The 24273-nt window shown below is 35.2% G+C and overlaps 2 protein-coding genes across 2 annotated transcripts in view; one reads left to right on the forward strand and one right to left on the reverse strand.

Moving 5' to 3' along the window:
• LOC126810841 (synaptotagmin-9) overlaps nt 1-3476 on the reverse strand; it is a 52536-nt gene extending 49060 nt beyond the window's left edge. The window contains exon 1 of the mRNA XM_050536148.2: nt 3239-3476. Within this exon, the coding sequence (XP_050392105.1) occupies nt 3239-3257 (19 nt within the window). The 5' untranslated portion in view covers nt 3258-3476. The remainder of the gene's footprint in view (nt 1-3238) is intronic.
• Nucleotides 3477-14666: 11190 nt separating this feature from the next.
• LOC126810833 (small subunit processome component 20 homolog) overlaps nt 14667-24273 on the forward strand; it is a 45421-nt gene continuing 35814 nt past the window's right edge. The window contains exons 1-14 of the mRNA XM_050536133.2: nt 14667-14798; nt 16865-16945; nt 18030-18096; nt 18493-18554; nt 18816-18886; nt 19164-19358; nt 19510-19594; nt 20252-20311; nt 20428-20505; nt 21528-21689; nt 21848-22003; nt 23154-23357; nt 23596-23780; nt 23931-24050. Coding sequence (XP_050392090.2) covers nt 14772-14798; nt 16865-16945; nt 18030-18096; nt 18493-18554; nt 18816-18886; nt 19164-19358; nt 19510-19594; nt 20252-20311; nt 20428-20505; nt 21528-21689; nt 21848-22003; nt 23154-23357; nt 23596-23780; nt 23931-24050 — 1553 coding nt within the window. The 5' untranslated portion in view covers nt 14667-14771. The remainder of the gene's footprint in view (nt 14799-16864; nt 16946-18029; nt 18097-18492; nt 18555-18815; nt 18887-19163; nt 19359-19509; nt 19595-20251; nt 20312-20427; nt 20506-21527; nt 21690-21847; nt 22004-23153; nt 23358-23595; nt 23781-23930; nt 24051-24273) is intronic.

Raw genomic sequence — 24273 nt, forward strand, 5'->3', positions numbered from 1 at the left:
TAAACCTTCAGCACAACCGATATCCTCGAAATCACATCAAATTTCCAAGTTAATTGAAAGAACACAATATCCATTGATCTGAACACTATAACTGTTTAGAGTGAACACTTCCAGCATACCACATAAGTTACAATCAGACTGACACTTCATAAATCAAAGATTTATGGCTTTGTGGCTGTCCCGCTTTGATCGGTGTTTTGGTTTCGCAACGCAAGTCTTTACAAACCGATACAGAGCATCGTCCAACTTGTAATACTTTACTAAACCTTGATTTACAGTCACAAACTATAGCTAACGTTACTCTATTGCGCACGGGATTTAGAAGTTTAAAATATTCGAATGGGACATCCGCCATTAATAATAACGACGATGAATAAAGTCAGTGGCGTACTGGCGCTCATTATCAGTCTTGCATGCGCCACAGCATACTGTCATGTTCACCTACAATGGACGAATTTCAGCGAAATCTAGCACGAAGATGTCTACCGCACATGATTCGATTCCCATTATGGTACGTGGTCATATTTAAAAATCACACGATTAAATAGGAGACTTAGAATTGGAAGAGATGGTGAAAAAAGTATCAGATTCAGGGGCGGATCCAGTGTTTACGTTTCTAGTGTAAGGAAAGATTTGTAATATAAGAATCTTCAATGAAAAAAATGGAATTAAACAGTTAGAATGTTTAATGGATCCATGTGATTTAAAGCGTCGACACATGGATCCAAAATTTTCACAGTCTACAACAGAATACAATACAGAACAGCTGTATTCATCCGAAAAAAAAATAGTATCTAAAATTCATGTACATTATATAGGTTTAAACGTCAAATGAGGTCAAATGAATAGAGACGTCTTTAATATATATTAAATATTCGTATCATCCCAAATCGACAATAAAACAGTGAGAAAAAGGAAAATCTAAGTAATGGCAATCTAATTAACATAAAATTTACGACATAATGGATTCTTCACTGTTTTGATGGTGATCATGAAGAAAATAGGCCTACATCTGTTCTCAGGAATCCGATAAGATTTTCAAAAAAAAGATCAGTAGAATTATAGATTGTTATTCCACAAAGTCGAAAGGTATGTTAGATTTTTCATTCAGTCAAGTTAGAGCGAGTTTATTGCCGTACTTTGAGCTCCAAACCCGATAGAAATGAAGGCGGAAGTGGCCATAATAGTTTTAGAGATCACTACGTGATGGCGCTCCTGCGTCGCGACAAACGGGGCCGATTTGTCTAGGAATTTTGAAAAGGGGGGGGGGGGCGCGCCGCATAATGAGGGCACTGACCGCGGAGACGGGGCAAGCCGCTGAGAGGGGTGGGGGTTTTTTGGGGGGGGGGGGCGCATAAAAAAATTATCCGTCTTTTCCTTGCATCTGTAGCCATTCCAAGAGCTATTTGGCTGATATTTTCGTCTAAGTAAACGTTCGGAAATCGTTGAAAAGGAGCCTTAAAATCGAGTAAAAAAGCCAATTGAACATGCGACTCGAAAATTGTCTAGGCGAGCGAGGCATTATGATGGGAAAAAAGACGAATCTATTCCCTAGCCACTTCACTATTTAAGCCTTGTAATTTGTACTGTGTACTGTCCACACATGAAACAATGCTATATCAAGTTGCACTCCTGCGCGTCGGTGATCGGCATGAGTGTATACGCCGCCGATTCCACAAGATGCTATCACTGATGTCTGTCTATAATCACTCTATAGGATTAGGGCACCGTCAGCTAAACAACAAGAATTCGTTTGAAAGTGGAAGCATTGATTAGACCAGACTGGTGTGTTTGAGTCGATGGTTTGAGTCATTTGGGATCCCTGCAACGGTTGGGAACGGACATATTTGGGTCTGAGAAAAGGCACTTTCAGCAGTAAAAATTGAAAAAAAATAGAGTTCCAAATCGTGACCAGTTGAAGTCATTTGTTTTTTCATCTAAAAACCACACCGGGTTAACAACTAATACTAGATGTTGAAATTAGTGTCATCGGCTCCTAGAGAGGAAGCAAAGGTCAACACTGGTATTGTATATTCTATAAACAACATGCAACAAACAATATCCTTGGGCTGCTTCAACTTTCTACAACAGTATGTCACATTGGTAACTAATACTTGGTGTTGCAATTAGTGTCATCGGATCCTAGAGACGAAGCAAAGGTCAACACTGGTATTGCATATACTATAAAAACATGCAACAAGCAATATCCAGAGGCTGCTTCAACTTTCTACAACTGTATATCATATTCGTAAATACTCAACTTTCACTAATCCTTCATCCCCAAAACAAGGGGCCGTTGGCAAGTTCTTATATTAGCTGTTTATTCACTTATTAATGACATCACTTATGTCAAGACACCCTTATTTAAACATTTTGTATAAAATCGTACAAAACAAACAATTCAACATAACCTATAAAATATTCTCTCCATTTTAGGAAATATCCACCATATATTTGATTTATTTTAGAATACTATCATGAATCGTTCGCTTTTGTTATATGTGAGTCCAAAATAAAATGCTGTCACATTCCAAAACCATCAGTAATCGCAAGGATATAAATGAACATAAAATGCTTATAATTCATAATATATATTATATATCTGAAAATACCAATTTAACTGAAAGATTTTGAAGCATTCTCTTTGACCCTACATAAAATATGTCACTTTGAGACACAAAAGTTCCAGAATTGATCTCTCTTGCAAGCATATACAATGTATTTATAATTGGCAGTAACCGACATAGCCATCTGCTTCGTGTTGATAATTCAATTATTTGAAAGTTAAACCCTCTACGTCATCGATATCTGTCTTTTTTGGTAAACGACCAACGATGGAAACTACAGTCAATCGGAAAACTGTGTACGCATAATAAGTTTTTATTCGGGGTATATTCGCCCCAGATTTATTGCTCATTAACTATTCCTTAATACGACGAAAGTAACGCACATATAATAGCAATTATTGCTGAATATAGTCTTGACGGTTACGTGGAGCTTATCGTCAAATGCAAGTATATGCCTGGTCTTAAAAATAAAATGATATCCGTGTATGTTTGGATGATCCGACTGAAAAGTTCTTTTTGGAACCTAGGAACATAGATTAGTGGATTTAAAGCTATATTGTGTGTTTTAACTAATTAAGTGGGTTCAGATATTTCCACATTAATCAAATTGTTACATTCCTTGTCATTTAGCATATAAATTTGTATTTATTTAAAAAGTGCGTTAATCTTACCTGGCCAATGCTTCATCATCTTAGAACGTTTAAAGTAGATATCAAAATATTTCAAGCAGAATCTTCATCTGTTAATGATCATACGCAGCGTGTGTGTGTCTCGCGCGGAAGTTGAAAAGAATTTGTCGATTATAAATTGGTACGCGATCGGGTTGCAAAGTTATCTAGAAACCTACATCTAAGTCAAATCCAGAAACATCGTAACAAGCAATCCATTAATCCAACATGTTTTAGTGAGCACTTATTGGATAGTCACAACACAAACATCAGTATGCTAGAGATAACAAACACTGGTGATATATATGTACGTTAGGATTACAGCTTTTATAGCGACGTACACCAATCGATAGAAGATGAGAAACACTAATTGTCTTTTAGTACGTATGTCACTTGCTTTTACGTCTGTGGCTTACCATTAACCTACTAAACATCGTTTAACTCAAATGTTGCGGAATTAAACCCATTGATTGACGTAGCAATTTAACGATGTCGCTTAGTTAGTACACAGAGAATCTAATATACATGCGTTCAGACGGTACAGTTGTCGTAATGTGTCCATAAAACAAAATTATTAACACAGCAATGCATTATTCGTAACCACGTCCTATCAAAATTGCACTGTGTAACTGACTTACAGTTCAAATCAATAAAACTAATATTAAATCAAGAAGGGAGTAGATTTTATTCACATTCCGATAGATTAACATTGAAATAAACAATCAATGAACTGCTGCATAGTGTCACATTACTAGAAATAGTAACACGGGTAACGTGTTAATCTGCAGGTACTATATCAAGGTCTGCAGATATGTGTGAATATTCTCCATCAACAAGTGGTGCCAGGGATTCTGTGAATCGGTATAGTGTTTAATGGGAAGTGAATAGTGTATGATAATGACAATTATTCTATCCAACAATGAATATTTTAGCACGGTGACTCGTACTAAACCAGTACCCTGTATATAGACTGCTGTCGTGTTGAATTAACCAGGCACCGTGGTAGTTACTATAGCAACTGAAGAAGTCCCCGAGTTCCAATATTACCTATATCGCATTCACACGACAAAGCTTTGTTCAGCATACAGAAAATGCTATATTTGGTCATAAATAATAGATGGGAATTCATAAAGAGAAAATATAACATGCACGCAACATATGAATACACAGATGGTCCCTTTAAAACACTTTCACTTAATTCTTCTATTTAATAAAACTGCAATGATGTGTAGATATGGTTAGATTTAGGCTAATATAAATTCAAATCTATACGAATCTCCCAAATAATAGACAAGTGATACCATATGTTATAAATATAGTAATCCTACATTGTAGCAAATACGACACTCGGTCGTGGTTATAGTTTAAATGAACGAAAGCATGGGTGTGGATTTCCAACGCCGAAACAGCTTGGTCGAAACTTATCTCGGAACAATGACCGCCCGCAGAGCAACGTAGCTGTCTACACAATATTTCCACCTCTGGCATTATCACTGTTAAAGAGGTTTTAGAAATTAAATGTGCTATGATGAAAATTTGTCATGTCAGCGACACTACGGTCTACTCTAATTTCGATTTTCAAATTTCGAGTGACTTTTAACATGCTTTCGATGCTTTACACAAGACCTCGGGTTTTGGACTATCCGTACGACAGAACGCTTTTCTATACCAGGCCCTCCATTCTACACCACCAACCAAGAACAAACCATTCTGGAAATCCCGAGACACTTCCTCGACCAAAATAGGGACCAAGCCAAACCCGAAACTTCCTATGCCAGTGTCATACTCACCGTGTCATCGTGGCTTCATTCGCGGAGAAAATAACTAAACAAATATTGATCAATACTAGTCATTTTAAACCAGAGTTGCCTAAAATTTCCTGGCAACCGCTAAAAATGTTAAAGTTGAAGCACCAATATATCAATGCTTGATTTGACTGATATTGTGAAAGCACAAAAATAAATTTAACTAAGCGTCGATAATTTCCTCCCACAAGCTGAAACACGCAAACTGCTTTTACTTTGCCGAAATTTTAATTCCAATAATATCTTAAATAGTGTCCATACAGGATGGTTATGTTTATGGTTGTAGGGATTATGTATAGGATAAAGCACGAGACTGAGGTTATGATGGGGAAAGAAAGGCTGAAGAGGGTTTTTTGTCTTCACTCTTTCTTCCCCAGCATAACCGAAGTCGAGGAATTTATCTTGCTTATAAACCGTCTGTGTTTACATGTACGTAAAATGAGCCAGAATTCCAGTAAGGAAAACCTTATATCATGTTTTCTTATGGAAACAGAAAACCTACCCTGGAAGAATAACCCGTTACAGGTTTAAAGAAAAACTTTCAGAAGAATAACCACAAGTTCCCCTGTATATAAGCAAAGTCGCCCCTGACTTTCAGACTTTCAGGGCTTAGAATATACCCCAAAGATCAAAGATATATTTACCGTTATAAGTTTACAAGAAAACGTAAAGCCTTTATACAACACCTCCTTCGGGCTTATGTTATCTTGAATAATACCACCAACACATAAGAGCATCCTCTCTCTAAAGTATTTAGAATAAGGCTAATCTCCCTGTATGTTTCTTAATACCTAATCCTATTTTGTAAAACAGTAACAATATCGTCTCAAGTGTCGTGCGAAAAGAAGGATGCACTTTGCCACGAATGTATCTTTAAAAGTAATGGTGACCTGTGGGAGTTTCTGCGGCTAACCGATTTCCTTCACCATACGGGGATTATATTTTGTGCACCCATTAGGTTGTAAGAGGCTTATAAGAAATTACGAAGCTGTCGATTGAACAACGCGGTGTACAAAATTAACACAGTATGTATTTACATGAGTATTATGCCCTTCAGCAAGAAAATAAATGTGATTGATTTTATATAATACCGCCTTCAAAATATCATTATTAATAGACCAATAAATGCCAATTATCGTAAATCTAAGAGCTGGCCCGCAGAAAGCATCATTTTCTAAAAGGCGTGTTAACAACAAAACAGTATGACCTTAACATTTGTCTTATACAGACAAGAAACACTTAGTCGAAATAACACCCCAAGACGTTAAACTCCACTATTCGGTGGTATAATATAAGTAACAATGCTATTTTGCCACGGTGTCAACATGGAAATGGCAGAAAAAATCTTTGATACACTCAGCTAGAGCACTCTGACCCCAATGGACTGAACATGGCAGTGCAAAAAAAAAGCACTTATGGAATATGAACATTAATAATGCCCGAAAACATTGATTAACCATCACAACAGCCATAAATTGTCGATCAAATTACAGCGTAACGAATTCACAATCAATTGTAGGGCAGGAACTCTGGAAGATTATAAACGAGATTGCTTTTATTATAAACATTTGAAGATGCATTATGTAAGATTTAGATAAAGAGCTGACTATAATAGTTTAAAAATAGATATTAAAAAGGGAATATATCAAAAGTTTTAGTCAAATTACATCATTCTGAGAGAGGTTACGAATATTGATAAGAGTATAATATAGCGTACCGTAGTCTCTATTTTCATTGTTACCATTGTTACTATAATAAACAAAGTCTCGATTATCCATTTTTAAATTAAATTCTTAAATGGCGATCGTGTTTCAATCTATTAAAATTAGAACCATTCGATGACATCGAGAGTTGATTATGATCTTGGCAAGTTCAACATACATTATGCAAGAGCTAAATCTGCCTATTGCAGGTCTTTCTTTAGGCCTGAAATGTTATCTAAATTATTAATTAGACAATAAAATTAACTCATCCAGATCATAATCAACTCTCGATGTCATCGCTAGCCTGCGATGTTTATTGGATTGGGTTCCGATTTGCTGTTCGACTTCCATTCATGATTTAATCATGAAATGGATAATCGAGACTATGTTTTTTTTATCGTACCGAGTTTAGTAATGATGATCGAGTCTAGGCCGGAAATTCAATCGCTAAAATCTCGGTTCAGAGTGAATCAATTTGAATGAAATTTTCAGTAAATTCCCTTTACATTTTAACTATTATAGTGAGAAATGCCAGCTCTTTATCTAATATTCCATAATGTATCTTTAATAAATGTCTAATTAATAATTTATATAACATTTAAGGCTTAAAGAAATAGGCAGATTTAGAGAGTTGATTATGGGCTTGTCATTGGAATAAATGTCTAATTAATAATTTATATAACATACAAAGTGTCATATTAACCCTCGCTGTATTCAAACCCCACACCAATATCTTAAACATGGTGCAGAAAAAATTCGACAAAAAATCACGTCTAGGTTTCTTTTTGGTATAAAGGAAATTACTTTTTGGTGTTTCAACCCAACTTAAATCACATAAACTACATTAATTTGAAGATAACCTGTACTGTACTGGAATGACTGTACTGAACATACGACCAATAACAATCCCCTAATGCAGGACAAAGACAAAGAGAAAAGGATGAATACTGTAGGCTACATATTTTAGTAGATCTTTATCAAGATTTAGATTCGAATTCATTAGAATGGAGTCAATCCTCTGTATTCCCAGTGGTCCCATTCCGTTCTACTCCATTAACCCCTTTCTTAATCTATGGGAAGGACACGTTTTCAAATTATCTGTCCTTGATGATTGTGCTATTTTTATCGACCAATCCCATAAATCGTTAATTGTAAATTGAAAAGGAAGTTGGCAAAGGGAAGTAACTCTCATCGGGTAAAGTACCGGTAAGCAAAACGCAAAGGCTCCCCCTTCAAGAGACAAGGTTATGAATTAGCCTGAATGGGAGAATTCCCTATTATACTAAATGCGTATTCATTAACAACAAATTACAAGTATTATATAATATATTAATGAGTACCGGACAGGTGTTTATATTGTAGGCTCAAGAGTTTTGAGAATGTTGTTGTTGTTGTTGTTGTGTTTAACGTCCGCTTCCACCGAAGGTCATATCGCAGACAATTTGTAAATCAAATTGACAAGTATAAGTTCAGTAATAATAAACATAACAGAATGAAACATTCCAGAGTAATAATAATAACAAAAGTCAAACATATAGATGTTATACATATCTAAAATCCGCGAAACATACTACATATTTTGATAATACAATTACGTATAAAAGAATTAGAAATATATACATTATTTACATGGACATGGATATGGTTATATACCCTTATAAAAACAACTCGAAACGAAGGCCGTTTCTTTGTTTACTTTGGTGGAAGTGGACGTAAAACTCCAGGAACGAACGAAGACGGTTTCATTAGTAAGACTGGTTTGTAAACTGTTTTTGATTGGTTCGTTGACTTTAGTTACAATCAAGGCCAGGGCAGATAATTTGAAATCGTGGAAACCCTGTGGATCAACCCAGGTTACAGTGGAGTAGAACAGAATGAGGTCACCTAGGGATACCGAGGGTGAACAGAGTCTAAATGAAATAAAAGAAAATTTGAAGAACTGAGACAACAGGAAATTGATGGACATATAATTATAATTAAGATCCAGAGTTGAAGATTGAGTATGGGAAAAAAAACAAGTATTTCTGTTACATAGGAAAAGGAATTATGCGAACATAACCATAGCAAAAGTGATAAATATAAGAGAAAATGTCATCAATAATCAACAGGAAATTAATATGGAATTAAAGTCGTTTTATGATAACCATCGTTCTAAAAGTAGAGGTGATATATTAGATGATGTTAATCTTCATCAATTAATTCAAGAAACGTACAGATCATTTGTCATCTGTTGAAATTATATAACAAAATCAGAGGCATTCACCGCTTTAACAGACAATAAAAATTAAATAATTCCTGCTATAGATGGATTCTCTGCCCAATACTTTAAAAAATAAAATCCCCAAATACAACTGCATATTTAAACACACTTTACAGATTACCTTAAGACTCTACAGACCAGGGTTTACGGCAAAGACGGGGTAACTCCTGAACGGGGTGTTTAACACTAAATATCGATAAGGTTCGTCCTTTCATGACCCAAATCCTTTGGGAATAACCTTTCTAGAAATATTGATGGGATAAAAAGCATGAAGTTGGTGAAGTCCAAATAACAATTGTACATGTTATGTGATCAAAATGATTCAGAGTAGGATAAAGCACGAGTCTGGGGTTATGCTGGGGAAAGAAAGACTGAAGTAAATAACACGAGGGTTTTTTCTAGAGTCTTTCTACCCCAGCTTAACTGAAGTCGAGGACGTTATCTTGCTTATAAACCGTCTATGTATTTATGTATATGTAATATGAGAATATCCAAGAATTCCATCATGTTTCCTTATGGAAAAGAAAAACACCTACCCTGGAAGGAAGAAAAACCCGTTACAGGTTTAATAGAATAAAATTCAGAAGAATGACCACAAATTCCCCTGTATATATTCAAAGCCGCCCTGACTTTCAGACCGCAAGTTATTACGGGCATAGAATATACCCCAAAGATCAAAGAGATTTACTGTTATAGGTTTATAATACCAGTGAAAATAACAGTACATATATTATAAAGTATCCTATTATTTTCTACCTACTCCAAATAAAGAAATTATACTATTCAAAAAAAGTAGGGGATATTTGATTTTGGGGGCATAATACTAAAATATGCAAATGACTACGAAAAAAGTCACTATAGAACCTAACAGAAGAAACATTTCCAGTTACATGTGACGCCCAAACGCACCAATAGCTACCGCATGGAATGCAGGTGATGCTTGGGATCATCATGGGGGTCCAACCCAAGATTTGCACGACTCTGACTTTGAATGTTACAGTCATTGTGGCATTGAATTCCAGGGTGGAAACATCAGTTTAATTGTTTTAGTGACCAGAAAACAAATTTTGATATGCGTCGGCTTACCCAAAATGAAAGGTTACGTGCCCTTGGCATGCTACAGATCGGCACAACACAGGCGGTTGTGGCGCGGACGATGAATGTTTCTCAGTCTGTCATAAGCAGGCTATGGTCCAGATACCGTGATACACAATCTGTACAGGACAGACCACGCTCAGGTCGACCAAGGGCGACAACTCAAGCCCAGGATCGATTTATCCGTACCTTGGCCTTGAGAAATCGTGTCATCACAGCAAATCAGATCAGCGCTCGTCTTCAAACAGACACTGGTGTGAGAGTGAGTGGCCAGACGATTCGGAATCGACTGCATAGGGGTCACCTTCGCGCCCGACGTCCTCGCGTGATCCCTTGTTTGAGAGATCATCACATTCAGGCAAGACGTCGTTGGTGTAGGGATCGTCAACACTGGGATAATCGACGCTGGAGCAATGTGATGTTTTCAGATGAGTCAAGGTTCACTGTTGATTTTTTGGACAGACGTAGGAGGGTGTGGCGTCGTCGAAACGAGCGCTTCCAAGACGTTAACGTCATCAGAAATGATCGATTTGGGGGTGGTTCTGTTATGGTGTGGGGAGGCATCACTGTTGCTGGAAGAACGGCTTTACATGTTGTTGCAGGGCGTGTTACAGGCCAGTACTACCGGGACAACATCTTGGCAGTCCATGTTGTGCCGTTCGCACGACGTCATGGCCGCCGTTTCATCTTCCAGGATGACAACGCAAGATGTCACAGGGCCAGGATCGTTACAGGTTACCTCCAACAACAGAACATCACCACATTACCTTGGCCAGCACTGAGTCCCGACCTCTCCCCCATCGAGCATGTCTGGGACATGCTTGGACAGAGGTTACGTCAACGTCGACAACGTCCTGCCAATGTCAAAGAACTTGCTGCTGCGTTGCAACAGGAATGGGACAATCTGGACCAAAATGACCTTAGACGTCTCATTAGGAGTATGCCACGTCGGATCAATGCTTGTTTGGCAAACAGAGGAGGATTTACCCGTTACTGACTTGGTTGTGATGCTGTGGTAACTTTGCTGTTTGACCCCGGGTATCATTTTACCCTTATAATGGTCAGTCTGTGCCTTACTTAGTCTAACGATCATTTGGAATAAATCGATGAATGTGAACTTCATTTCATTTTGTCATTTGTTTCTTCGTCAGTTTCATTAGGTGACTTTAATAACACTTAAAAATCAAATATCCCCTACTTTTTTTGAATAGTATATTTTAGACAACTGAGATTTTTAATATTATCTGGAATGGCAGGACCGACGAAAGGTCTAAACGAAAGACTAGTAAAGGAGTATGAAATCGGTAGGTTAAGAATGCTAAATTTGAACTAGTCATAAAAAGCCTTAAATTGTCATGGATAAAAATAAAACTCCTTTATAGAAAGCACATCTGGGCAAAACTGATACATTGCCAACAAATTCAGAGAAATTAACACCATGTAAAACAAAATGAAATTATTAATCAATTTCGGAACGTTCTTTTTTTTACTTTATTAGCCATAAAACACTAATCTCTAAAGAAACAATTAATGAAAACTGTGTAGCATAATAACAAAATTACCATTTCCAAGAAACCAATCTATTACGCAGAATGGTATACATGGTATAGGATTTATTTATGACTTCCTAGATGAGAAGGTGAATTTAATTAAATTAGTCCAATGCATCACATTTTCTTGGAATTATAGGTCTACTGAAGTATTCCTCGAAAACCATTAAATAATTGGTTAATGTGTTTATTACCATGGCTGTGCAAACCTGCTATGGGTAAAACTATATTCCCAAGGTAGTTTCATAATTTGTTTGTTGCACAGCTTTGTGCATAACCTAAGAGTGAATTCAAATGGGAAACTATAATGTGTAAGACTTTTGTAGAATGTTTGCTCTTTAAATTAGTAGCATTGAATTTATTAATATCTTTGGCAAATTATTAGATTCACATATATGTACTTGTACTTAAATCAAAATGAGCGAATGAATGACAGATTGGTATATAAAAAAGGGTTATAATTTGGTAAACATTAGCTGGTTCCGTGGGAATGAGAATATCATGTTTAACACGTGACTGGAAATTTACCTATTGCATCATTTGGCTTGAGTAACCACGCTCTATTATTATTTACATCATATTTGACCAATTAGATACTTGAAAGTCCAAAACCCAAAGCTATAAATCTATCATGTGAGAATTCGTCGACGAAGGCAGCAGCTTGATTCTGGAAAGGAAAAGATGTTGCGATTTCTATCAGCAGACTCGCCCCAGCGAGCCTGGTCGGATAGGGTTTGAGCGAATGACTTTATTCTATTATGCATTGTATGTAAAGCAGCTTGATATATAAAATGTGAAAACGAACTATTGCATTGTTACAACTACTGAGAAGACAAACTAACTGAGATAGATAAGAATAGAATACACAACCAGAAGTGGAAGCAAAGACATGTGAAAATACTAGACGATCACAAGGCTACTAAGATATGTAGTAAGAAAAGATGCATGGGTCATACGCCGGAGATGTCGACCGGTTTTAGCATGTCCTTCGCACTCCACGTCTGACAGAAGACCCATGGTGCTACAAATGCCCGCTTTCACATGGGCTACGGATGCCACGAATTGTCCCGAATGAAAACTTTTTCCGATTCGTAGATAAATCGTAGACGGTTCTTGAAGTTCTTAAATGATTCTTATTTGGTTCTTACACATTCATATTGTACGTAGCAGTCCGTAGCTCTCCCATTCGTGACCGGTCTACGGATTTCGGAATTTCGTAACCTCGTAAACCCGTCGTAATCCTTTCTGGTCGTCATTCGATTCTTTGACATTCGTGGTCATGCGTGGCTGCCTAAAATTCGTGGAACGATACCCAAAACGCTTCGGACTGGCACGAATGCACCGATCCCGCCAGGAATCAACTACGAATACTCCGAACCCACGAATTGGGGCCGAATGTGCAGAACTAATCACGAATCTGGCGCGAACTAAAACCTCACGCCATCATTCGTGGAGATCGTAGTGTATTCGTAACTGAATTCGTCATATTCGTAACTGAATTCGTCATATTCGTAACTGAATCGCTACAATTCGTAACTGATTCTTTCATTTCGTACCTTTATCGTAACCGTATCTTGACATTTGGCATATTTTTCACCCAATTACACACGGATTATCGTAACGCTTTCGTAAACTATTTGTAACTGCTTCGTAGCTACTCCCGATCCTTCGCGGTGTTTTTTAACTTTTTTTGTCAAATCGGCGCGAATTTCGATTAGGCGCTATTCGGGGCGATTCGTGGCATTCCAGAAAAAAAGAAAAAAGTAGGCTATTTTGTGTAAAAATTACGTAGAAACTATCAGTCACATATCTGTGAAAGGTTTATCCGTTGGTTTAATTTGATCCTAACTCTGACCTAACCTCGTCTTCCATAGATAATTGAAGTCATATAATTTGCAAATTAACATGCTCTTGTTAATTAAAAAAGGTGGTTCATAAAAATAAAATGTAGAAATAAGATAGACCTATAAAACTTGAAAAATACAAAATGGATTTGAATGATGGGGAATAGACCAAAGGGATGCTTTAGAAGCTTTGCTTTTTAAGTGAATGCTCTGGCATAGACCAGTGGGGCTGTGGCGGCTCAGTGCACAGGACGCTGGCTCGCTAACCAGGCGGTCTCGGGATTCTGCGACGTGGTACCCAGGACGGAGAGTCTGGCAGGGACAGTGTCTAGTCGTTCGGATGGGACGTAAAAACCGAGGTCCCGTGTACACAATGGCGTGTACGTAAAAGAACCATTGAGAGTTTGGAATTCGATATAAGAGTAGGTCGTAGCAAAAGAACAGTAAGAGGTTAAACCCCATTTACCAGTGGGTTTTTTTGATTGGGAGGGGGCGGGGCGCAAATGTGAAATGATCATTTATACTTATTTAGTTATTATCAGGTTGCTTTATGACAATGCAGAGCTAATGGGTTCTATGGACTATGCCATTACGCTTCCCTTTTTTTCTCTCATTTAGACAAATATTCTACAAATATTGAAGACTCTTAGGTTCTCGGTGACCGATACTTATGAGCCCTAGCCCGACCGGGCAGTAGACCTATACTCCTGAGTCCGACTGGGTAATAATTTAGTACAAGTAGTCTACGTTTGCGATAGATACATACAATCATGAATAAATCAAAAATACAGTCAGCTGAAAAAATCAATCATTTTTGCGAATGAGTTCTTCATTCTAAACCACGGTTATACTCGCCCCCCCCCCCCCCGCCCTGACTGCCGTTAATTCGTGTTTTATATTAAACACTAATACCCACATATAAAAATGTGTGTTTATGGATTTAACGTTTGCACGAGAAAAATAGAACATAAAAAAATCAAGGCTATTTGATAAAATTTAAAAATTACCCCCACCCCAGACTAAATTACACCCTTTTCGTGGCAAAATCGGACTTTCACGATACCACTTCGGGTTTTCGAAAGGTTAAAGTTAAAGGAGCTAAATTTCTATTCTTTAACTTAAATAATAAAGGGAGATAAATATTTTGTTTACAATTTTAACCGGAAGTTCCAGTCTGTTGTAAAAACACGTGTTGAGAAAATGTGAAATTGAAGTCGGTGGTAATCTAGAATTACGCTAAGTTTTTGTATTTTGTTTGAGTACAGATAATTATAGAAATATGGGGAAGAAAGACCAAACGTTCAGGGTAAGATTAGTGTCAAATGATTCTTGATAAAGAAATACATACTGTCGCTGTCACATTCACACGGTAATAGTATGAACTTCAATTTTCAAAATGAAGCAAGCACAAGGAAGGAAGGAGTCTAAAGATTTCTGAAACCCTTAGATGAAACTTGGCGTTAGCTCCCGTAGATAAACTTCAATTGTACAATTAGACATTCCCATATACATGTCTCTCTCTGGGAACATCCACGATTTCTTTTCCATAAATGAAATGCTTGAAGCCCGTCATTGAAGGTGTGATAAGAATTGTCACACCTGAAATGGGGGAGAGGGGCCTCAAAAAGACATTCACAACCGCCTTAGTGGCTTTATTTTGGTAACTTAATGTGCTAGAGATGATATTGAACTATAAAAAATGGATGAAAATTAAAAATAATGACTTTGAAATTTGTAACTTTGGAAAATATGCCCAGCAAGGGAAATCACAAAGTCTCACACAGGTGCCTGAATATATACACTACAACCATCAAGTATTCAAATTTTGAAAACTGTCTTTGCTTTAGCACACCAAGTCCTTATTCAGCTGTTTGTGCAGTGAATAAACATTGTTAACATTTTTATGATTTCTTAATTCAAATTTTGAAAACTGTCTTTGCTTTAGCACACCAAGTCCTTATTCAGCTGTTTGTGCAGTGAATAAACATTGTTAACATTTTTATGATTTCTTAATTCACCCTTCAAAACTTTGTGCCTGAAAGTATAAAGATATCTAACAATTAAACATTGGACATATTTACTAAGTTTTACTCTAAAATATTTTGAAATACATTTTACTGAATATTTATTTACACTCAAAATAAAACAGCATTTGATATATGTTAGATTGTACACTAATGGTTCACTATTGAACATGGAAGCGTCTAACTGAACTGAATGTATGTTAGAGGATGTTTGATATTGGGGGAGAAGCTACGTTGCAGAAAAAAAATGTTTATGTTTATACAAACGGTGAAGTGTTTTCTTACTAAACGGAATACGGTATAGTCGTGTGTATAGTGATGTAAATGAAACCTTTACACATTGATAAAATGTTCTGGTAAACATTGTCAGTTTAACAATTATTCGCATCGCCCATCTAAAGATACGAAGGGCCATTTTCTAGATTGATGGAAACAGGAAAAGAAATTTAAAATCTAAGACTTGACTACTGTACTACATAGATCGGGGGGGAGGGGTGTTGGATGGCCGATTGGTTAGCATGTGTCCGCTGTATCATAAGGTCTGTCATTGAGTCAACTGGCAGGGTTTCAATTCCCAGGTTGTACGTGACAAGGAGTAGGGTCGCCTGTCCAACCTTCTGGGTTTTCTCAAGGTCCTCCGGTTTCCTTCCCTGCTAAGCGAATTATTGAAATAAAATTGAACCATGTGTTGGTCCCGAAATGACCTAGATGGTAGCACTTTACCTTGCCCCTTAAAAACAAAACAAGTTTTTACGATATAAAGAATAAATCCTATTTTTATTTTGGTTTTTAAAATATGTGTCAGTACTCAGTATCCATTTTTCGTGAGCTGTGTCGTGATTTGACATGACCATGGCCAAATATATTTTCAATCGAAAGTGAGAATAATGTCAACTCAGATTATGACTTCAGTTTCACCTTGCAACTCATTTTGTCTGTAATATCTTATAAATAAGATGTATACTTTTATCACAAATATACACAGTTTAATGTGCGAAGCGACACAACTTTTGCATAACTGCAAACATTTTCATTTAAGTTATTAAGTATTTGCTGACCATAATACAAACACACAATGTTGTGCTGCATTACTCATGAGCCAACCAGAGAGAGAGAGAGAGAAATGGGGTTTAAGTCCACTTGACTCAAACTAGGTCATTTTGGGACTAATGAGCCAACCATAAACGTACTAAGTAACAGTAGTAGTCTATGTACATCTTCTGGTTTGGATTTGAAATGAAAATAAGCAACACAGTGCTGTTATAAACAAAACCTGATCCTTAAAATCTGTCACAGATCTTAATCTAAACTATATAAATAATTATAGTAAAATATGTTTTGTTTTTAGTACAAGTCCTTCACAGATAGAATATCAAAGATCAACATTGATGTCATTCGTAAGATACGACATAAAGATGATACTATCACAGTAAGTGTTTTTTAAATTCTTTATGCCAAGATTTTATGTGGGCATATTATCAGCTACATGTATGTCTGTCATTTGTGTTGGTCAGGCACCATTTTGTTGTATACACTACACATGTTGGACTACTTTGCAGATTTTTACATATTATACCTTAAAACTGAAATTAAAACTAAAAATAGGTTGATACGTTATTGTGCCTTTATTATGTAATGTATATAATATTTTAGATGTATGATTTATAATGATTAGCTTCATGAATTACTGCAAGATAAGTTAAATTATTATCTCCCTTTGATGCGTCAATTCATTGGGAATAAACTAAGCTCTTGCAGTGATACTAGTTTATTAACTACCAGTGTATTGAACCAGTGATGGTACCTGAAGTGATATAAAAATCAAAGGTGGCGAGTACCATCTCGGAATTTACCATTACTAAATGACTAACAATTGTTTAAAGATACATTATGGGAGATTAGATAAAGAGCTGGCAGTTGTCACTATAATAGTTAAAAACTAGATAATGTAAAGGGAATTTGCTGAAAATTTCAGTCAAATTGATCCACTATGAATCCAGATTTTATCGATTGAATTTTCTGCGTAGCCTCGATCATCATTACTAAAGTCGGTAGGATATAAAACATAGTCTCGATTATCCATTTAATAATTAAATTATGAATGGAAGTCGAACAGCAAATCGGAACCTAATCCAATAAACATCGCAGGCTAGCGATGACATTGAGAGTTGATTATGATCTGGATAAGTTAATTATTGTCTAATTAATAATTTAGATAACATTTCAGGCCTAAAGAAAGACCTGCAATAAGCAGATTTAGCTCTTGCATAATGTATGTTTAACCATAATAAAGTATGAAATTATGAATTCTAATTTGATTTGATATTTTCACTGATGACATCAAGTATGGATTTATAACCTATTATAGGCCATTTAATTGCTTGTATCGTTGAAACTTTAAAAATTTGTTAGCTCTTCATTAACATGAATTTGTATAATAGTGAAAAAATTACATTGTAAAATGTATGTTATGTTTCATAATATTATATTCAGATGTTTTATATTATTTTTAGGAAGAATCTACCTATTTTTATGAAGCTATAAGAAAATGGGTTGATCTAGATTGTACAGAGGATTTTTGTAAGTCATTATGTAAATTTTGCTGAGAAAGTTCATCAGGATTTTCCGATGTGGTTTCCCCTTGTCAGTGGTGCAGGACGGAGGGCCTGACAAAGACAGCTGTCTAGTCCGTCGGATGGCATGACAAATTGAGACCCTGTGTGTACATTGGCTTGCCCATGAAAGATTTCTTGGAAATTGGAATTCGATATAATAGTAGGCCATAGTGCCGTTTTCCCAGGCAAAATTTCACTCATAGTACACTGCATGGTGTATGCCCGTCTTCATTAGCCCAGTCGAAGCAGAACAGTAGGACGTTAAACCCCATTTCATTATGTAAATTTAAACTTCATTAGTGACTAATGTTATTACCAGAACTTACACATTAAACCTATATTTTGTTTCATAATGTTTCAGATAAATTCAGGTGCGTTATTGCAAATCAGTTTCAATCATTTGAACAGCTAGTTCATAATGAGGTAAGATATATCATAGTTTTCATTTAACGTGTTACCCACAAGTAGAATTAAAATTAGTGAATATTCTCCTGTAAAGTTTTCTTGGGCATTTAGAAATGTGTAAAATGTTTATCAGAAAAAAATAATTTGAGCAAAAATATTCTGCAGATGGATTGTTGTTCTTGTCATGAAATAAGACATGTTAGATTTCTACATACATTGCCTTAAACTGAATTTATCCAACAAAAGTAAATCTTATACATTTACATATAAAATTTTCAGGAGAATATTGTGGCAGGCCTGAAAGAACATCTTCAAGTACCAAACAGTATGGCTATGGAATCTTTGCTGGAGTGAGTTAACCAAACTTATTATTCCATTTAATAATTGTGAAGTGTATACACCAGAGTAAAACATACTGTGAGTCGGTGCAAGCTAAAATAAATCAATTGGGACTTCTCTAGTATGTCGTGATATTGAAGTGACCTCCAGGGCATTCACTAATTTTTACACTAATTTCTTCTGTGCATGTTTGGTTTTAGATAATATTGTTAGTTATTTTTTTTACCCTCTATTGATTTACTGTAGTGCATTGAAATATATTTGAAAAAAAAATCTTTATATTTTCAGTTTGGTTGTGCAGCTAGCACGAGATTTACAATCCGACTTCTACAAACATTTCAAAGACTTTCTCTTCATTTTAACCAACCTTTTGAAAACCTACCGACAAGATCCAACAATATTAGAAAAAATATTTACAACTTTAGCATACTTATTTAAATTTTTGTGGCGTTATTTAGTTAAAGATATACAAGAGGTATATGGGTAAGTACATGTAAGATATCTTTAACAACCCTTCATATTTGATTAATAGGTTCCCCCCCCCCTCTATGTGAGTAGTTTTAAATGAAAGAGTTGTTATCATGGAATCTTGTTTCTCCGTATAATGGTAAATATATCTATAAATATTTTTCAGGTTTTTTTCTGTACTATTACATGGTAAACAGAGAGATTTTATTAAAGATTTTGCATCAGAAAGTTTCTCTTTTCTGCTGAGAAAGGTAGGTATTAACTATTAACTCAAAATATATTAAAGATACATTAGTTAAGAGTTTTATAAAGATTTGGCCATTCTTGCTATAATAATTCAAAAATAGATGATAAAAAAGAAAATGTTGAAAATTTCAGTCAAATTACTTTGTTCTGAACGGAATTGTCACTGTTGGAAATTTGAACTAGAAATAGGCATCAATTGTGTCTGCACCGTCTATGAGAATTGGCGATTGTTTGAATGACAGACGATAACTCCACGCACATATTCTCCATTATCAAGTAGCCTCGCTTGGCAGGCTTTCATCACCAGTTTCCTGTAGTGACATCAGCGACTAATGGTAAACGTTAGCTTGGTCCGCCATTTATTGATTTAATTTTAAATGGACGACTGTTTAAATCCAAACTGTATCCAAGCCATCCGAGGGTCTGCAGAGTTGATTTTGAGTTTGTCATGTAAATAAAGGTCTCATTAATAATTTCTATAACATCTGAAGCCTAAATAAAGACTTGCAATAGGCAGATTTAGCTCTTGCATAATGTATGTTTAATACTGTTTACTTCTTTAAAATGTTTACACATATATATTAGAATAATGGGGGTTAACTCTACTTTAATAGACACAAATGATATCAAACAAATTCAGACAATAATTAATTTTCTTTCAGGTTCCTGATCAAAACAAGTTGTTGAATTTTTTGTTTAAAAGTCTGAAACAATCACCAGAGGTACTATGTTTGTTTTTCTTGTATATAATTTTTTTAATTTTGATATCATGGTGTGTAATTACATATAACTTTGAATCGAATATTGATTATATAATTGTTTTATTTGATTATTATAGACATCAGAAGGATTGGGTAAACTACTGTTTGAAGTGATCAAAGGCGTCAATCACCAATTTCATAGTATAAGTGAACAGGTACGTAATATCCATTATTATAGTTTATGCAATTACTAACATGCATTTAGTTTATGCAATTACTGACAGTTGTCATTTATAGCATTTAGTTTATACAATTCCTGACAGTTATCATTTATAGCATTTAGTTTATACAAGCTCTACATATTTAATACAGAGTCATGTATTGTAGGTGAAAATATTATTAAGGGGTGGCTGAAAAGTTCTATGCCTGAAAATGATAGATCAATTGGGTTGAAACAGAAATGGACAAAACTGGCTATAGGGCAGTCATTAAGTACCTGAATCTGAAAGGACTAACCCCAACACACATACATGCCAAAATGGTCTCCACAGTAAAGAAGTGGAATGTGGAATTTAAGCGTGGCAGAGAGAACCTTGACGATGACCTTCGTCCTGAAAGGTCATCAACAGCAACCATTCAAGAAGACACTATGCGGGTGCATGACATGGTGATGGCTGATCGACGATTGAACACTCGACATACTGCCAGTGTCGTGGTCATCTCTCATGAGTTGGTTGAGTACATGATCGCCAACGAGTTTGGAATGGCAAAAGTTTCCGAAAATGGGTGCCAATGACTGCGGATCAGAAATGTGTCAGATTCCTGATGTCCCGTGACAATCTGCGCCGACTTGAAGCTGACCCTGGTAATTTTTTGGCCAGATTTGTAACCATGGATGAGACCGGTTTCCAAAAATGTAAAAGGAACTAGCCGGTCGTCACTTTCCTGTTAATGATGACATCATGGCAGCTGTGAACAACTTTTTTTTTAGGGTGGCTGAAGAAAATTTCTTCCTGTCTGGCATCAAGGCCTTGCAACATCATTGGCAAAAGTGTGCACACCTAAAAGGGGACTAATATAAATGGAAACCATCGACTTTGTACAGGTCTTTCACAGATAGACTTAGAACTTTTCAGCCGGCCCTCTTATCTTAATAGCTCCTAATGTAGACAATCAAACAAAATTAAATGATGATTTTTGTTGTGATGTTTTAAATCACCATCTTATATATTTGCAGCTTTTACCTATATTATTTTATAAACTTGGTCCATGGAACCCAGATGAAAAGAAATGCAAGCTACCTTGGAAATTAGTAGATAAATCAGTAACTTTCTTTATGGCAGAATGTCTTGAATACACCAAGAAAGAATATTCTGAAATATTGTGGAGCACATTATTGGTATGTATAGAGTTTCTGTTTACATAAACAAGTGACACACATGTAAAATTCAAAATCTTGTTAATGTATTTTATTGATAATGATTTTTCTGTGTGTTTTATAGGATACTATAAGTAAGGTTCACGTTGCTTGTAAATGTATTTTTCTTTGTGTTATAGGATACTATAAGTAAGGTTCATATAGCTTGTACAAAGAGTAATGATGAAGAACAGAAAACATTATGTTGTCAACTTGCCAGACAGATAAATCTACTCACTATGATGATCAAATGTAAAAATGGTGGATTGATGATTTCTACTGATAAAATTGGAGATGTAAGTTTCAAATATTTGGGTAAAGGCTATAAGACAACTGCAATTAGTCTAAAATCAGTTGTGTGGGTGATGTCATTACATGTGTATTTGTTCTCCCCACAGTTAACAGAAATATATGTTCAAATCTGTATTAATATGATGCATATAGCGATAGTTGTTGGATGATCTTTGTGAATATTTTATTAATGAGAAGCAAATTTAATGAATATTTTAAGGGTATTAGAACCTAAAAATGCATAATGCTTGGCCTAGCGCCTACTACCTTGATATATAATATTTTCTTTTAGTTTCATTTAGAAGAATAAAAAGGTTTATTTTATGATCAGTAGTGGAATACCACGTTTTATCAGTGAAATAAAAGTGTTATTCCACTGGCTAGCAGTAGTCCATGTTGTTTTTACCTAAAATGATTGTAAAATCATAAAATAAATAGAACATTTGTCGTTTTGTCGTGAATAACATATTTTATTTCATCTCTAAGCAAGAAAACGTTTATATTTTCACGATGAAATAAAATATGTTATTCACTCTAAAACGACAAATATCCTCTATGTGTTTGTCATAGTCTAAACATTTTTATACGCCCACATTGAAATGTGGTCAATATTGTTGTCAGGTCATCCGACCGTCCGTCATGAGACGAAGAAGTCAATTGATTTTCACTGATTTCAGATAATTACTGTCAGAGTTATGGCCCTTGATCACTTTGAAAAATCTTGTTGATGCTTTAGAGACCATAGTTATCATCTGATTGATTTTATATTTATACACTGTGTGTACGCCTATATATAATTGTTTAAGGTCTTGAGACGAACAAGTATATTGATTTTCAATGATTTTTGATAACTTGAACAGCTAAATCCGTGATATTAAATGGTCTGTATACTAAACGTTAGCATGTGCCAAACAAATTCTAATGATTTTATGATAATTACTTTAGTGTATTATAAATGTTTAATTACCGACAAAAGTAAAGATATGCAACAACGTTTGTTGACTGCCAGGACGATTTAGCTGCTGTGGGCATATGTTTCATTGCCTGGCAACCTATCTTTTGTTAAATGGTTAGCCATGCATGTGGATAAAAGTCATTTTAAATGTTTTCGAAGCAATAGAATATCTGACATGTATCCTTCTTATTTTATTTTAGGTATTAAATGGTATATGTAAAAGTCCAGCAGATAAAACTATTATAGCCAGCTCCTTATTATCATGTATATCTACATTATTAACAAATACCTATCTTGTATCATCTACACAGAGTTTAATATCTAATCCATTTAAACAAAGTTTCCCTCTACAAGATCTAGTTATATTCACCAAAACTCTCACCAAGCTTCATATGTTTGAAAAGGTATGTAGACATCTGGATTTTTATTTACAGAATGATAATTTATGATAAAAATTTTATAGGGAAGTTCAGGTTGGTTGGAAAATTAATGTCTTTTTTTTTTAAAAGAAATGTTAGAGAAATGAATTGGGGGGGGGGGGCTATTACTGTACTTAGATTTTGTCAATGGCAACAGGGTGCTTAATTTGAACATGCCGCTTATTGTTATTTACCTACGTTCTTAATAACATTTGTTTTCTAGGATGTGCTGCCTAATTTACTATTGTATATAAATAGCCATTTTACTACAATGGATGAAGATGATAGAAATCTTGTAGTACAGATATTAGTTGATATAATACTACAGAAATCTGTACTTAATATAGAAGATGGTTCAGATATATTAAAGTTAAAGTTATATAAGTTATACAGTAAATATAGTGACAAGTAAGTTTATATTATTTATCTTAAAGATTTCATTTTTGGATTTAAAAATATCAAGAGCTTGTTTTCTTCTATGCAGCAGTATGTTGATGGATTATGCTGAACAATTTTTATTTTTCATATAAATGTTTATATCTTGTTGTTCTTTTACAGATATGAAGTTAAGTGTGTCTATGAGTATATGATTAAATACCTAAAAACATCATGTAAAGATATAAATAAACAAACACTGTATAGATTATGGTCTTTCTTGATATGCCTACCTAATATATGGTAAGATTATTATTACAAATATCTATATGTATTAATTAGTAATAATGAATGCTATATTGTTCATTCTTCTTATAATTAGTTGATTATTGATGATGTGATGATTGTTAATTATATGTGTTTATGACAAAGAGTTCGTTCACCTGTCTAATATCCTTGTTTTTCTCCAGATACCTGAGTTTCCTGCAGCTGCTAAACACCCACATTGATCCTAAAATAACCTAGT

The sequence above is a fragment of the Patella vulgata genome, chromosome 2 (genome assembly GCF_932274485.2).
Source record: "Patella vulgata chromosome 2, xgPatVulg1.2, whole genome shotgun sequence".
NCBI lineage: Eukaryota > Metazoa > Mollusca > Gastropoda > Patellidae > Patella > Patella vulgata.